Below are 17694 nucleotides of genomic sequence, written 5' to 3'. Positions count from 1 at the left end.
TCTTGGTCACGTGCACTACTACAGTCAAATTCCTTTCTTTCTCATCAATGCAGTAATTAATATCAGTAGAAATCCATAACATGAATAAAGACCAGAAGAACAGGGTCAGTAGCTATATACAGGGTCAGTAGCTATATACAGGGTCAGTAGCTATATACAGGGACAGTAGCTATATACAGGGACAGTAGCTATATACAGGGTCAGTAGCTATATACAGGGACAGTAGCTATATACAGGTTCAGTAGCTATATACAGGGACAGTAGCTATATACAGGGTCAGTAGTTATATACAGGGTCAGTAGCTATATACAGGGTCAGTAGCTATATACAGGGACAGTAGCTATATACAGGGACAGTAGCTATATACAGGGTCAGTAGCTATATACAGGGACAGTAGCTATATACAGGTTCAGTAGCTATATACAGGGACAGTTCCAGGGTCAGTAGCTATATACAGGGTCAGTAGCTATATACAGGGTCAGTAGCTATATACAGGGTCAGTAGCTATATACAGGGACAGTAGCTATATACAGGTTCAGTAGCTATATACAGGGACAGTTCCAGGGTCAGTAGCTATATACAGGGTCAGTAGCTATATACAGGGTCAGTAGCTATATACAGGGACAGTTCCAGGGTCAGTAGCTATATACAGGGTCAGTAGCTATATACAGGGACAGTAGCTATATACAGGGACAGTAGCTATATACAGGGACAGTAGCTATATACAGGGACAGTTCCAGGGTCAGTAGCTATATACAGGGTCAGTAGCTATATACAGGGTCAGTAGCTATATACAGGGACAGTTCCAGGGTCAGTAGCTATATACAGGGACAGTTCCAGGGTCAGTAGCTATATACAGTGTAGGTGTAACCTGTACCCTCGGTGTACCCTGGGATGGCGTTCTGATAACCAAGTCTCTCTCAGACAAGGTGATTTTTATCAATATATTCATCTTCATTAAATCTGATTCTAAAATGCTAATTAGCATCAAAATACACATCATGCAAAACTACAAATCCCTGCTAGCTCCTGCAGGTCATCTCTGACACCTTCACTAACAGGTATTGATCCTGTAGGTCGTCTCTGACACCTTCACTAACAGGTATTGATCCTGTAGGTCATCTCTGACACCTTCACTAACAGGTATTGATCCTGTAGGTCATCTCTGACACCTTCACTAACAGGTATTGATCCTGCAGGTCGTCTCTATCTGACACCTTCACTAACAGGTATTGATCCTGTAGGTCGTCTCTATCTGACACCTTTACTAACAGGTATTGATCCTGTAGGTCGTCTCTATCTGACACCTTCACTAACAGGTATTGATCCCGCAGGTTGAGGGGGTGTAAACGGTCCAGAGGGGTTCCTATAGAAGTCACGTAGCAGGGGGTGTAATCGGTCCAGAGGGGTTCCTATAGAAGTCACGTAGCAGGGGGTGTAATCGGTCCAGAGGGGTTCCTATAGAAGTCAGGTAGCAGGGGGTGTAATCGGTCCAGAGGGGTTCCTATAGAAGTCATGTAGAGGGTTGTGGTGGACACAGCGCCGGTCACTTTGATAAACATTCAGAAATAACTTTAACAATTAATTATGCCGTGCTCTTTTCAAACATATATATATTTTTTTAAGTCACTTATTGGGCCATTATGTAGCTTCATGGCTAACTTCTGCACATTGTCATGAATGTGATGCAACATAGCTAACTCCTGCACATTGTCATTAATGTGATGCAACATAGCTTCATGGCTAACTCCTGTACATTGTCATGAATGTGATGCAACATAGCTTCATGGCTAACTCCTGTACATTGTCATGAATGTGATGCAACATAGCTAACTCCTGCACATTGTCATTAATGTGATGCTTCATGGCTAACTCCTGCACATTGTCATTAATGTGATGTAACTCCTGCACATTGTCATTAATGTGATGTAACTCCTGCACATTGTCATTAATGTGATGTAACTCCTGCACATTGTCATTAATGTGATGTAACTCCTGCACATTGTCATTAATGTGATGCCTGATGCTGACCTTGCGTAGTTTGACCCCAAGTCTGATGGCAGACATTATGTTATCCCTGAGGTCGCCACCGGAGGGCGCCAGGCCGGGACCAGGAGGGGCAAGGGGCTGGACACGACGCAGCCTGACCTGACCACGCTGTAATGATGCCAACACCTCGTCCATAGAACCTGGAGGGAGAGAGAGAGAAGAAGAAGCATGGGAAGAAAGGTGGGAGAGAGAGAAACAAGAGAGAGAGAGAGAGAAGAAGCAGGGGAAGAGGTGAGAGAGAGACCGAGAGAGAGAGAGAGAGAGAGAGAGGGAGAGAGAGACAGAGGGAGAGAGAGAGAGAGAGAGAGAGAAGAAGCAGGGGAAGAGGTGAGAGGGAGACCGAGAGAGAGAGAGAGAGAGAGGGAGAGAGAGACAGAGGGAGAGAGAGAGAGAGAGAGAAGAAGAAGCAGGGGAAGAGGTGAGAGGGAGACCGAGAGAGAGAGAGAGAGAGAGAGAGAGGGAGAGAGAGACAGAGAGAGAGAGAGAGAGAGAGAGACAGAGGGAGAGAGAGAGAGGAGGGGAAGCAGCAGGGGAAGAGGTGAGAGAGAGAGAAACAAGAGAGAGAGAGGGAGAAGAAGCAGGGGAAGAGGTGAGAGAGAGATCGAGAGAGAGAGAGACCGAGAGAGAGACAGAGGGAGAGAGAGAGAGAGAGAAGAAGCAGGGGAAGAGGTGAGAGAGAGAGAGAGAGAGAGAGAGAGGGAGAGAGAGACAGAGGGAGAGAGAGAGAGAGAAGAAGAAGCAGGGGAAGAGGTGAGAGGGAGACCGAGAGAGAGAGAGAGAGAGAGAGAGAGAGAGGGAGAGAGAGACAGAGGGAGAGAGAGAGAGAGAAGAAGCAGGGGAAGAGGTGAGAGGGAGACCGAGAGAGAGAGAGAGAGAGAGAGAGAGAGGGAGAGAGAGACAGAGGGAGAGAGAGAGAGAGAAGAAGCAGGGGAAGAGGTGAGAGGGAGACCGAGAGAGAGAGAGAGAGAGGGAGAGAGAGACAGAGGGAGAGAGAGAGAGAGAGAGAAGAAGCAGGGGAAGAGGTGAGAGGGAGACCGAGAGAGAGAGAGAGAGAGAGAGAGAGAGGGAGAGAGAGACAGAGAGAGAGAGAGAGAAGAAGCAGGGGAAGAGGTGAGAGGGAGACCGAGAGAGAGAGAGAGAGAGAGAGAGAGGGAGAGAGAGAGACAGAGGGAGAGAGAGAGAGAGAGAGAAGAAGCAGGGGAAGAGGTGAGAGAGAGACCGAGAGAGACAGAGGGAGAGAGAGAGAGAGAGAGAAGAAGCAGGGGAAGAGGTGAGAGAGAGACCGAGAGAGAGAGAGAGAGAGAGAGAGGGAGAGAGAGACAGAGGGAGAGAGAGAGAGAGAGAGAAGAAGCAGGGGAAGAGGGGAGAGGGAGAGAGAAGAAGCAGGGGAAGAGGTGAGAGAGAGAGAGAGGGAGAGAGAAGAAGCAGGGGAAGAGGTGAGAGAGAGAGAGAGAGAGAGAGAGAAGAAGTAAGGAAAGAAAGGTGGGAGAGAGAAACGAGAGAGAGCAGATATGGAAAGAGAGTAGAAGCAGGGGAAGACAGGTGGGAGAGAGAGAAACGAGAGAGTAGAAGCAGGGGAAGACAGGTGGGAGAGAGAGAAACGAGAGAGCAGATATGGAAAGAGAGTAGAAGCTGTCAAGAGGTGCAGCTACAGTAGAAACTTGTAGAAGACAGAGACTTTTTACAACAGTAGGAGAAATAATGAGCCGGGACAAGTAGCTACTGCATCAGAAACAGACCGGCACTGGAAGGTGGATCATTCTCACCTAGGTTCTGCTTCAGGGTCATTTTGGCAGGGAAGGGTGCGGCCTCTCTCTCACTGAGAGGCATGGGGGAGTCCCCTACCTCTGTCTTACAGGGGGTGAGGGCAGGGAGGGGTGGAGGGGGAGGAGGTGGGGGTAGGGGGGGGAGGAGGAGGGGGAGGAGGAGAGGAGGTCTGAGGTGGGGGTACAGCTGTAGTGGGAGGTGTAGTTGGCGGAGGGAGAGGAGGAGTGAAGATTTGGACGGGGATGTCTTTTGGTTTGAGTTTCCTGGGGGTCTTTCTGGGGGCGGCCCCATTAGATGAAGGGGAGGGGCCGATGCTAATGATTGACAGAGGCTGGGAGAGGTCGGAACACTGCGGCTCCCTGACAGCCATCTTGGATCGTGGAGTCTTCAGGACGTAACTTCCCTGTCGCTTCTACAGGAAAGACAGCAGGAAAACACACTTCAGTAACACATCCTTCCCATCTTCCTTCAGTCCCTCCATCCATGAGAGGATACGTGACGGGTTGACTGATTACCTCTCTGAAGGAGCGGAGCCTGCTCAGGGTTCTCTCTCTCTCCTGGTCCATCCACTCCTTCCTCCTCTCTTCCTCCTCTCTCCTCTTCTCTCTCTTCTGGAGGGACACGGAGGGAAATAAGACAAGACTGCTGGAATCAACTGAGAAAGTTAACCCCACTGCTTTAGGAACATTTTAGGTAGCTACAGAAGAGACCGAAACAGAGAGAGAGAGACAGAGAGAGAGAGACGGAGAGAGAGACAGACAGACAGAGAGACAGACAGAGAGAGAGAGACAGAGAGAGACAGAGAGAGAGATCATGTAAACCGAGGATGGTGTCTCCAGTGTGGGTGTTTCCGTGGGTGGGTTTGCCCTCGTTACTATGGTAACTCACCAGGGCTACTCTGTGGTGCTGGGTAAAGGGATCCTTTAAGAGCGTGTGTGCATGTTGTCATGGTAACTCACCAGGGCTACTCCGTGGTGCTGGGTAAAGTGAGTGGAGCTGTGCTGGGCCAGACGGCGCTTCTGCTCGTTAGCCTCCACACACTGATCCTGTAACACCACACACACCATGTTACACACACCGACACACACACACACAACACAGACACGACACCACGTTACAACAAAGACACCACATTACAACACAACAGACACCACGTTACAACGTTCTTACTGTGGAGGTAGGTTAACACACACCCCCTGGTACCTCCTCACTGTGGAGGTAGGTTACCACACACCCCCTGGTACCTCCTCACTGTGGAGGTAGGTTACCACTCACCCCCTAGTACCTCCTCACTGTGAAGGTAGGTTACCACACACCCACCCCCTGGTACCTTCTTACTGTGGAGGTAGGTTACCACACACCCCCTGGTACCTTCTTACTGTGGAGGTAGGTTACCACACACCCCCTGGTACCTCCTCACTGTGGAGGTAGGTTAACACACACCCCCTGGTACCATCTCACTGTGGAGGTAGGTTACCACACACCCCTGGTACCTTCTCACTGTGGAGGTAGGTTAACACACACCCCCTGGTACATTCTTACTGTGGAGGTAGGTTACCACACACCCCCTGGTACCTCCTCACTGTGGAGGTAGGTTACCACACACCCCCTGGTACCTTCTTACTGTGGAGGTAGGTTAACACACACCCCCTGGTACCTCCTCACTGTGGAGGTAGGTTAACACACACACACACCCCCTGGTACTTTCTCACTGTGGAGGTAGGTTAACACACACCCCCTGGTACATTCTTACTGTGGAGGTAGGTTAACACACGCCCCCTGGTACCTTCTCACTGTGGAGGTAGGTTAACACACACCCCCCGGTACCTTCTCACTGTGGAGGTAGGTTAACACACACACACACCCCCTGGTACTTTCTCACTGTGGAGGTAGGTTAACACACACACACACCCCCCGTTACCTTCTCACTGTGGAGGTAGGTTCAAACCCCCCCCCTCAGGGTACCTTCTTGTTGCGGAGGTATGCTCGGCGGGCACAGATGTTCCCTCTCTTGGCTTCCAGCTGCTGTAGGCGTCGCCCCAGGTGATTGACAGGTGCGTGGATGGGGTCTAAAGGTGCAGCTATCTGTGACAGGCTTTGGAGCTCCTCTGGATCCTCACACACATCATAATACACCACCTCCTCTTTCAGCTCTGAAACACACACACCACCTCCTCTTTCAGCTCTGAAACACACACACCACCTCCTCTTTCAGCTCTGAAACACACACCACCTCCTCTTTCAGCTCTGAAACACACACACACCACCTCCTCTTTCAGCTCTGAAACACACACACACCACCTCCTCTTTCAGCTCTGAAACACACACACACCACCTCCTCTTTCAGCTCTGAAACACACACACACCACCTCCTCTTTCAGCTCTGAAACACACACACACCACCACCTCTTTCAGCTCTGAAACACACACACACCACCACCTCTTTCAGCTCTGAAACACACACACACCACCTCCTCTTTCAGCTCTGAAACACACACACACCACCTCCTCTTTCAGCTCTGAAACACACACACACCACCTCCTCTTTCAGCTCTGAAACACACACACACCACCTCCTCTTTCAGCTCCGAAACACACACACACCACCTCCTCTTTCAGCTCCGAAACACACACACACCACCTCTTTCAGCTCCGAAACACACACACACCACCTCTTTCAGCTCCGAAACACACACACACCACCTCCTCTTTCAGCTCCGAAACACACACCACCTCCTCTTTCAGCTCTGAAACACACACACACCACCTCTTTCAGCTCCGAAACACACACACACCACCTCCTCTTTCAGCTCCGAAACACACACCACCTCCTCTTTCAGCTCCGAAACACACACCACCTCCTCTTTCAGCTCTGAAACACACACCACCTCCTCTTTCAGCTCTGAAACACACACCACCTCCTCTTTCAGCTCTGAAACACACACCACCTCCTCTTTCAGCTCTGAAACACACACCACCTCCTCTTTCAGCTCTGAAACACACACCATAACACACCACCTCCTCTTTCAGCTCTGAAAGAGCTGAAACATTCTATAAATCACTGTAGACACAATCTGATAAGCAGACATCTGTCGCTTCCCATCTCCTCTTCCTCTGTTGTTCTCTCCCTCCTCCCTGTTGCTCCCTCTCTCCTTCCTCTCCCTCCCACCGCACTCCTCTATGTCGCTCCTTCCCCCCCACTGTCTCTCCCTCCCCCTCCGGTCTCTCTCCCCCACCCCCACTCTGTTGCTCCTTCACTCCCTCCCCCGTCTCTCCTTCTCTCCCTCACCCCTTCCCTCCCCCCGCTCTGTTGCTCCATCTCTCCCTCCATCCCCCCACTGTCACTTCTTCCTCCTCTGCAGCTCCTTCTCTCCCTCTCCCCACTGCTCTCTCTCCCTCCCCCCACACTCCTCCCTGTCCCTCCTTCTTTCCCTCCCCCCTCCTCCTCTTTTGCTCCTTCTCTCCCTCCCTCCCCCCTCCTCCTCTATCGCTCCTTCTCTCCCTCCCCCTCCTCCATCGCTCCTTCTCTCCCTCCCCCCACACTCCTCCCTGTCGCTCCTTCTCTCCCTCCCCCCTCTATCGCTCCTCCTCTCCCTCCCCCCTCTATCGCTCCTCCTCTCCCTCCCCCCTCTATCGCTCCTCCTCTCCCTCCACCCTCTATCACTCCTTCTCTCCCTCCCCCCTCTATCGCTCCTTCTCTCCCTCCCCCCTTTATCGCTCTTTCTCTCCCTCCCCCTCCTCCATCGCTCCTTCTCTCCCTCCCCCCACACTCCTCCCTGTTGCTCCTTCTCTCCCTCCCCCTCTATCGCTCCTTCTCTCCCTCCCCCTCCTCCTCTATTGCTCCTTCTCTCCCTCCCCCTCTATCGCTCCTCCTCTCCCTCCCCCTCTATCGCTCCTTCTCTCCCTCCCCCCTCTATCGCTCCTTCTCTCCCTCCCCCCTCTATCGCTCCTTCTCTCCCTCCCCCTCTATCGCTCCTTCTCTCCCTCCCCCTCTATCGCTCCTTCTCTCCCTCCCCCTCCTCCATTGCTCCTTCTCTCCCTCCCCCCACACTCCTCCCTGTCGCTCCTTCTCTCCCCCCCCCCTCCTGTCTCTCCCTCCCCCTCCTCCCTGTCGCTCCTTCTCTCCCTCCCCCTCTATCGCTCCTTCTCTCCCTCCCCCTCTATCGCTCCTTCTCTCCCCTCCCCCCTCCTCCTCTATCGCTCCTTCTCTCCCTCCCCCTCTATCGCTCCTTCTCTCCCTCCCCCTCTATCGCTCCTTCTCTCCCTCCCCCTCTATCGCTCCTTCTCTCCCTCCCCCTCTATCGCTCCTTCTCTCCCTCCCCCTCTATCGCTCCTTCTCTCCCTCCCCCTCTATCGCTCCTTCTCTCCCTCCCCCTCCTCCATTGCTCCTTCTCTCCCTCCCCCCACACTCCTCCCTGTCGCTCCTTCTCTCCCTCACCCCCTCCTGTCTCTCCCTCCCCCCTCCTCCCTGTCGCTCCTTCTCTCCCTCCCCCTCTATCGCTCCTTCTCTCCCTCCCCCTCTATCGCTCCTTCTCTCCCTCCCCCTCCTCCTCTATCGCTCCTTCTCTCCCTCCCCCTCTATCCCTCCTTCTCTCCCTCCCCCTCCTCCCCCTCTATCCCTCCTTCTCTCCCTCCCCCTCTATTGCTCCTTCTCTCCCTCCCCCCTCTCTCTCTCTATTTTGCTCCCACTCTTTCACCCTCCTCTTTTCTTTTGCTTTCTCTCTCTTTTCATCGGGGAAGAACAATGAAGTGGTCGGGGGTTGCTGCCTTCCTCTCTCATGTTATAAAAATACATCTAGACTCTAGAGCCAAGTACTCGAAGCCCTGCCAAGGATGGCAGACAGAAACACACACACACCCTTGGAAACAAACAGTATTTTCCCCATGGGCAGTAATTAAGGAATTCACATGCAGAAAATCTGCTTTTGTGACATGATTTGTCATCCAGTGGTGCAGCAGAAGTAGATCTCCATCTAGGGACAGTAGAGGAAGCCACGCTGCTCTTCTCGACCCACAGACATCTGATGTCAACATGTCGGACTGTGAGACTGGCATCTTCAGTCATTTGAAAAAAAAATTGAACATTTTGCATTGCATTTTGAAAAATCTAAATGTATAGATGTTTGTGTGTGTGTGTGTGTAACCTACCTTTTATCTGGCGTCGCAGGGTGTCGATCTGAGCGACCAATAGAAGCTCTTCGTTCTTGAGGATCTCAAACTTGGCATCGTAGAGTTCTAGCTGAGCCTCATAGTACTGAAGCTCTAGATTATCTACCGTCTCTTGTCCCCTCTGGTCCTGGCCAGACAGACCTCCCATCTAGGATACAATATAGAACACTATGGTTACAACAACTCCAGTATGGTTATAACACTACATAACAGTCTAGGATAGAACAGTATATAGGTATATATCAGTATATGGTTGTTAGAACTCACAACACAACATAGTATAATATAGTATGTGGTTGCCTTGGGCAGGAACTCACTGGAGCTGAGTACCAGCACCTCAAATGGCCTACTGCTGGAGCACCTGTTCCTCTTATAGAATATTAACTAGAAACTACTGCTGGAGCACCTGTTCCTCTTATAGAATATTAACTAGAAACTACTGCTGGAGCACATGTTCCTCTTATAGAATATTAACTAGAAACTACTGCTGGAGCACCTGTTCCTCTTATAGAATATTAACTAGAAACTACTGCTGGAGCTCCCGTTCCTCTTATAGAATATTAACTAGAAACTACTGCTGGAGCCCCTGTTCCTCTTATAGAATATTAACTAGAAACTACTGCTGGAGCTCCCGTTCCTCTTATAGAATATTAACTAGAAACTACTGCTGGAGCACCTGTTCCTCTTATAGAATATTAACTAGAAACTACTGCTGGAGCACCTGTTCCTCTTATAGAATATTAACTAGAAACTACTGCTGGAGCTCCCGTTCCTCTTATAGAATATTAACTAGAAACTACTGCTGGAGCTCCCGTTCCTCTTATAGAATATTAACTAGAAACTACTGCTGGAGCACCCGTTCCTCTTATAGAATATTAACTAGAAACTACTGCTGGAGCTCCCGTTCCTCTTATAGAATATTAACTAGAGCTCCCGTTCCTCTTATACAATATTAACTAGAAACTATTGCTGGAGCTCCCGTTCCTCTTATAGAATATTAACTAGAAACTACTGCTGGAGCCCCCGTTCCTCTTATAGAATATTAACTAGAAACTACTGTTGGAGCCCCTGTTCCTCTTATAGAATATTAACTAGAAACTACTGCTGGAGCACCTGTTTCTCTTATAGAATATTAACTAGAAACTACTGCTGGAGCTCCCGTTCCTCTTATAGAATATTAACTAGAAACTACTGCTGGAGCACCTGTTCCTCTTATAGAATATTAACTAGAAACTACTGCTGGAGCACCTGTTCCTCTTATAGAATATTAACTAGAAACTACTGCTGGAGCACCTGTTCCTCTTATAGAATATTAACTAGAAACTACTGCTGGAGCTCCTGCACACAAAATGAGTAGCAGCACCTATTACAGTACAAGTCAGGCACTGAATACAGTACTGCTGGTCTCATCACTCCCAGACCTAAGACAACATGAACATTGTTATTGTAGGAGAGAACCCGTCTACAGAGGGAGACTACAGTACTGCTGGTCTCAGCACTCCCAGACCTAAGACAACATGAACATTGTTAATGTAGGAGAGAACCCGTCTACAGAGGGAGACTACAGTACTGCTGGTCTCAGCACTCCCAGACCTAAGACAACATGAACATTGTTAATGTAAGAGAGAACCCGTCTACAGAGGGAGATTACAGTACCGCTGGTCTCAACACTCCCAGACCTAAGACAACATGAACATTGTTAATGTAGGAGAGAACCCGTCTACAGAGGGAGACTACAGTACTGACACTAAGTGGTCAGAAGGGGGGTTCTGACATCACTAAAACAAACAGGGGCTGGATACAGATGGTTATCACCTGGGATAGTCTGGAGGAGGAACAAACACACCTGGTTAGGAGAGGGGCTGACTAGAGGAGTAGCCGTACAGTATAGTACCTCCAATGCAGTATTTTATTATGGCCTGGGTTACACCTTCTCACTGGGTCAGAAATATATCTAGAATAACCTGGACAACAGTTTTACCACGCGGGTTAGCTATAGATATTCCATACAGGAAGTCCATATATTTAGACAGATCAAATCTCTTGACCTGCTTTTTTTCTTACAATGTGATGTCAAACAGTATATAGGTTTCTGCATATCGATGTTGGATGAAAAGCTCTTATCTCCAAAAGATAAACTTTTCAGGAAATGGAAAAAAACGGTTCTATTTTCCCATTAAAAGAAACAGAGAGTTCTGAAAGTTGAGAAGCGATTTTCTTGTTCCTAGAGTTGTGAGATGTTCAGAATCCAGACTAGTGTTGGTAGTTGACACACGTAGACATACAGCTGGAGGGGTAGCTGTCTGTCTGTCTGGGGAATTCTCTGTTCACACTCAGCTCTATAGAAAGATCAAAGACCCGGAGAGAGAGAGACAGCTACAGACAGAGACACAGCTACAGACACAGCTACAGACAGAGACACAGCTACAGACACAGCTACAGACAGAGACACAGCTACAGACACAGCTACAGACAGAGCTACAGACAGATACACAGCTACAGACACAGCTACAGACACAGCTACAGACACAGCTACAGACACAGCTACAGACAGATACACAGCTACAGACACAGCTACAGACAGAGCTACAGACAGAGCTACAGACAGATACACAGCTACAGACACAGCTACAGACAGAGCTACAGACAGAGCTACAGACAGAGACACAGCTACAGACAGAGACACAGCTACAGACAGAGACACAGACACAGCTACAGACAGAGACACAGACAGAGACACAGCTACAGACAGAGACACAGCTACAGACACAGCTACAGACAGAGACACAGACAGAGACACAGCTACAGACAGAGCTACAGACAGAGACACAGACAGAGACACGGCTACAGACAGAGACACAGACAGAGACACAGCTACAGACAGAGCTACAGACAGAGACACAGACAGAGACACGGCTACAGACAGAGACACAGACAGAGACACAGCTACAGACAGAGCTACAGACAGAGCTACAGACAGAGACACAGCTACAGACAGAGCTACAGACAGATACAGCTACAGACACAGCTACAGACAGAGCTACAGACAGAGCTACAGACAGAGACACAGCTACAGACAGAGACACAGCTACAGACAGAGCTACAGACACAGCTACAGACAGAGACACAGCTACAGACAGAGCTACAGACAGAGACACAGCTACAGACAGAGACACAGCTACAGACACAGCTACAGACAGAGACACAGACAGAGACACAGCTACAGACAGAGCTACAGACAGAGACACAGACAGAGACACGGCTACAGACAGAGACACAGACAGAGACACAGCTACAGACAGAGCTACAGACAGAGACACGGCTACAGACAGAGACACAGCTACAGACAGAGACACAGACAGAGACACAGCTACAGACAGAGCTACAGACAGAGCTACAGACAGAGACACAGCTACAGACAGAGCTACAGACACAGCTACAGGCAGAGCTACAGACAGAGACACAGCTACAGACGCAGCTACAGACACCCCCAGGGAATCTGATCAGATAGGAATACCAATCCAGAGAATGGCCTTTTAAAACACACACACACACACACACACACACACACACACACACACACACACACACACACACACACACACACACACACACACACACACACACACACACACACACACACACACACACACACACACACACACACACACACACAGTACCTTCTCTCTGATGGTGTGTTTCTTGCGGTGCAGACACATCTCAGTTGCTCTCATGTGTTGCAGGGTCTCTTTAGCCAGCAGGAAACGCAGCTTCTCCAGTCTAGGAGCTGCTGAGGCCCAGGAGGCCTGACCAAAACCACGCTTATCCTCCCCATCACACGTAGCATACCTGGTCACACAGATCAACCACACAGACGGGTTCATTTGGCACAAGGTTTCCCCTATATGCAGCTGAGGGGGTCTGGAGAGCTGCTCTAAAGGTGGAGGGGGGCAGCTGAGGGGGTCTGGAGAGTGGCTCTAAAAGGGGGCAGCTGAGGGGGTCTGGAGAGCTGCTCTAAAGGTGGAGGGGGGGGCAGCTGAGGGGGTCTGGAGAGTGGCTCTAAAAGGGGGGGCAGCTGAGGGGGTCTGGAGAGCTGCTCTAAAAGGGGGGCAGCTGAGGGGGTCTGGAGAGCTGCTCTAAAGGTGGAGGGGGGCAGCTGAGGGGGTCTGGAGAGCTGCTCTAAAAGGGGGGGGCAGCTGAGGGGGTCTGGAGAGCTGCTCTAAAAGGGGGGGCAGCTGAGGGGGTCTGGAGAGCTGCTCTAAAAGGGGGGGGGGCAGCTGAGAGGGTCTGTGGAGAGCTGCTATTAGGGGGGGGGGGGCAGATGAGAGGGTTTGTGGAGAGCTGCTATTAGGGGGGGGGGGCAGCTGAGAGGGTCTCTGGAGAGCTGCTATTAGGGGGCTCTTAATGCTTCATACACACTCTCTCTCTCTCTCTACCTCCAAGGGCTTTGGATGTTTCTATGAAGTAGCTGACTGTGATGTCCTGTATGGAGGAGACTGCATCCTCTCCTCTCCTCCTCCACTCCTCTGCCTCTCTCTCCAGTGCTGCGATCCTCTTAGGACCCAACTCCTCCTCATCCAGAGACTTCTGATAGGGGCCAGGAGAGAACAGAAGAAAGGCTTTACATTCTAGAACAGCGACATGGGGGGGTTAGAACAGCGACATGGGGGGTTAGAGCAGCGACATGGGGGGTTAGAACAGCGACATGGGGGGGGTTAGAACAGCGACATGGGGGGTTAGAACAGCGACATGGGGGGTTAGAACAGCGACATGGGGGGGTTAGAACAGCGACATGGGGGGTTTAGAACAGCGACATGGGGGGTTAGAACAGCGACATGGGGGGTTTAGAACAGCGACATGGGGGGGGGTTAGAACAGCGACATGGGGGGTTTAGAACAGCGACATGGGGGGTTAGAACAGCGACATGGGGGGGTTAGAACAGCGACATGGGGGGGTTAGAACAGCGACATGGGGGGTTAGAACAGCGACATGGGGGGTTAGAACAGCGACATGGGGGGTTAGAACAGCGACATGGGGGGTTTGAACAGCGACATCGGGGGTGATTAGAACAGCGACATCGGGGGGGTTAGAACAGCGACATGGGGGGGTTAGAACAGCAACATGGGGGGTTTAGAACAGCGACATGGGGGGTTAGAACAGCGACATGGGGGGTTTAGAACAGCGACATGGGGGGTTAGAACAGCGACATGGGGGGGTTAGAACAGCGACATGGGGGGTTTGAACAGCGACATGGGGGGTTTGAACAGCGACATGGGGGGTTAGAACAGCGACATGGGGGGTTAGAACAGCGACATGGGGGGGTTAGAACAGCGACATGGGGGTTAGAACAGCGACATGGGGGTTAGAACAGCGACATGGGGGGGTTTAGAACAGCGACATGGGGGGTTAGAACAGCGACATGGGGGTTAGAACAGCGACATGGGGGGTTAGAACAGCGACATGGGGGGGTTAGAACAGCGACATGGGGGTTAGAACAGCGACATGGGGGGTTAGAACAGCGACATGGGGGGGTTTAGAACAGCGACATGGGGGGGTTAGAACAGCGACATGGGGGGTTAGAACAGCGACATGGGGGGGTTTAGAACAGCGACATGGGGGGTTAGAACAGCGACATGGGGGGTTAGAACAGCGACATGGGGGGGTTTAGAACAGCGACATGGGGGTTAGAACAGCGACATGGGGGTTAGAACAGCGACATGGGGGGGTTAGAACAGCGACATGGGGGTTAGAACAGCGACATGGGGGGTTTAGAACAGCGACATGGGGGGGTTAGAACAGCGACATGGGGGGTTAGAACAGCGACATGGGGGGGTTTAGAACAGCGACATGGGGGGTTAGAACAGCGACATGGGGGGTTAGAACAGCGACATGGGGGGTTAGAACAGCGACATGGGGGGGGTTAGAACAGCGACATGGGGGGTTTAGAACAGCGACATGGGGGGTTAGAACAGCGACATGGGAGGGTTAGAACAGCGACATGGGGGGGGGATTAGAACAGCGACATGGGGGTTAGAACAGCGACATGGGAGGGTTTAGAACAGCGACATGGGAGGGTTTAGAACAGCGACATGGGGGGTTTAGAACAGCGACATGGGGGGTTTAGAACAGCGACATGGGGGGGTTTAGAACAGCGACATGGGGGGGTTTAGAACAGCGACAACGGGGGGGATTAGAACAGCGACAACGGGGGGGGGGATTAGAACAGCGACATCGGGGGGGGGGTTAGAACAGCGACATCAGGGGGGGAGACACTGTGGCTGTGTTTAGACAGGCAGACCAATTATTTTCCAATATTCTTTTCACTAATTGTTTTTTTTTTTACTGATCAGATCAGCGTCACCAATTAATTTGTCCTGCCTGTTAAAAACGTTGACCCGGGGCAGCTCTAGCTGGGCAGACATTTGACGAACTGACATGTTGGAAAGGTGGCATCCTATGACCATGCCACGTTGAAAGTCACTGAGATCTTCAGTAAGGCCGTTCTACTGACAACGTTTGTCTATGGAGATTGCGTGGCTGTGTGTTTTTTTCGATTTTTATACACGTTTCAGCAATGGGTGTGGCTGAAATACCCGAATCCGCTCATTTAAAAGGTGTCCACATAATGTTGTTTTCATGTTGTATTTAGGGTTTAGGACAAAACCACTGAAAGTCTGGGTCTCACAACCACGATGAAACAACACAGCTTTCCCCTTTCACGTTTCAAACAGAGAAATTAGCAGTTTTCACAAATGAGTTGAGTTTGGGCACAAAAATGACACGAACATGATAATAGAATTCAAAACGTTGATTATTTGACTCCTGTGAACGTGGCAGAGCATATTTGTTATTCTAAATGAGTGAAATGTGTCTTCGTGACCTCAGCTTGGTGAGAGAGACCAGAGCATATATCTGTTATTCTAAATGAGTGAAATGTGTCTTCGTGACCTCAGCTTGGTGAGAGAGACCAGAGCATATATCTGTTATTCTAAATGAGTGAAATGTGTCTTTGTGACCTCAGCTTGGTGAGAGAGACCAGAGCATATATCTGTTATTCTAAATGAGTGAAATGTGTCTTCGTGACCTCAGCTTGGTGAGAGAGACCAGAGCATATATCTGTTATTCTAAATGAGTGAAATGTGTCTTTGTGACCTCAGCTTGGTGAGAGAGACCAGAGCATATATCTGTTATTCTAAATGAGTGAAATGTGTCTTCGTGACCTCAGCTTGGTGAGAGACCAGAGCAGTTGGATTCCACCTTGTATCAAAAACTCATGAGCAGACGGTGTCTCTGGTTCACGCTAAATTACAACCAATCAGCGTGTGTGTGTGTGTGTGTGTGTGTGTGTGTGTACGAGCGTGGGTTTCTGCGTAGTGTGTGTCTCCACCTACCAGTATCTCCATCTGGTAGAGCCCTGCCAGTTCTCTCATGTCTCTGAAGGGAGGGGTGTGTGTGTGTATGTGTGTGTGTGTGTGTGTGTGTGTGTGTGTGTCTCCACCTACCAGTATCTCCATCTTGTAGAGCCCTGCCAGTTCTCTCATGTCTCTGAAGGGAGGGTGGTGTGTGTGTGTGTGTGTGTGTGTGTGTGTGTGTGTGTGTGTGTGTGTGTGTGTGTGTGTGTGTGTGTGTGTGTGTCTCCACCTACCAGTATCTCCATCTTGTAGAGCCCTGCCAGTTCTCTCATGTCTCTGAAGGGTTGCAGCAGGTACTGGTAGAAGGTGGTTGCTACGGTGACCAGGTCCTGGTAGGCTAGGTCCTCCTCGTGGTAGATCTGTAGCAGTAGGATCATTCTGTCTGCACCTCCATGACTCTGAAGGATCTGTCAATCAATCAATACATTCTATTATATTAGGCTAATCAATCAAATTATATTTACACGAAACAGACTAGCGTATTAGAGGATCTCACGTTTTCAAAGAAAATCAAATGTATTTGTCCGGTGACTGGCCAGATCACTATAGAGTGACCTATGACCTGTGGAACAAACTCCGGCCAACGTCAGGTGAAGCAAGAAGTTAAAGTCCAGAGTCACTGACCTGTACGAAGTCCTTTATGTACCAATGAACAACATCCCAAACTATAGCTAGGCTAATGCCTTTAGCTCAGTGAACTAACACAGTCCTGTAGCCCACAGATGACCATGGCCTGGTTACTGTTCGTTATGATGACAGACAGATATATGCGTCTTGTTTTATTTATCTCTGAAGATCTATTCTACCACGACTTTGATGTGGACTCAGTGTCCCACTGTTCTGGATCTATTCTACCATGACTTGATGTGGACTCAGTGTCCCACTGTTCTGGATCTATTCTACCATGACTTGATGTGGACTCAGTGTCCCACTGTTCTGGATCTATTCTACCATGACTTGATGTGGACTCAGTGTCCCACTGTTCTGGATCTATTCTACCATGACTTGATGTGGACGTAGTGTCCCACTGTTCTGGATCTATTCTACCACGGCTTGATGTGGACGTAGTGTCCCACTGTTCTGGATCTATTCTACCACGACTTGATGTGGACTCAGTGTCCCACTGTTCTGGATCTATTCTACCATGACTTGATGTGGACTTAGTGTCCCACTGTTCTGGATCTATTCTACCACGACTTAGTGTCCCACTGTTCTGGATCTATTCTACCATGACTTGATGTGGACTCAGTGTCCCACTGTTCTGGATCTATTCTACCATGACTTGATGTGGACTCAG

The 17694-nt window shown here is 50.2% G+C and overlaps 1 protein-coding gene across 1 annotated transcript in view; it reads right to left on the bottom strand.

The window, feature by feature from the left end:
• Nucleotides 1–17694, bottom strand: part of LOC135555047 (WASP homolog-associated protein with actin, membranes and microtubules-like) — a 33077-nt gene that overhangs the window by 2215 nt on the left and 13168 nt on the right. Inside the window, 10 exon segments of the mRNA XM_064987418.1 lie at nt 2032–2189; nt 3816–3949; nt 3951–4228; nt 4332–4427; nt 4776–4862; nt 5782–5969; nt 8965–9133; nt 12666–12812; nt 13405–13572; nt 16631–16804. Coding sequence (XP_064843490.1) covers nt 2032–2189; nt 3816–3949; nt 3951–4228; nt 4332–4427; nt 4776–4862; nt 5782–5969; nt 8965–9133; nt 12666–12812; nt 13405–13572; nt 16631–16804 — 1599 coding nt within the window.

The sequence above is a fragment of the Oncorhynchus masou genome, chromosome 2 (assembly GCF_036934945.1).
Source record: "Oncorhynchus masou masou isolate Uvic2021 chromosome 2, UVic_Omas_1.1, whole genome shotgun sequence".
NCBI lineage: Eukaryota > Metazoa > Chordata > Actinopteri > Salmoniformes > Salmonidae > Oncorhynchus > Oncorhynchus masou.
The sequence above is the reverse complement of the archived record's forward strand: the minus strand, read 5'-3'. Positions and strand labels throughout refer to the sequence as shown.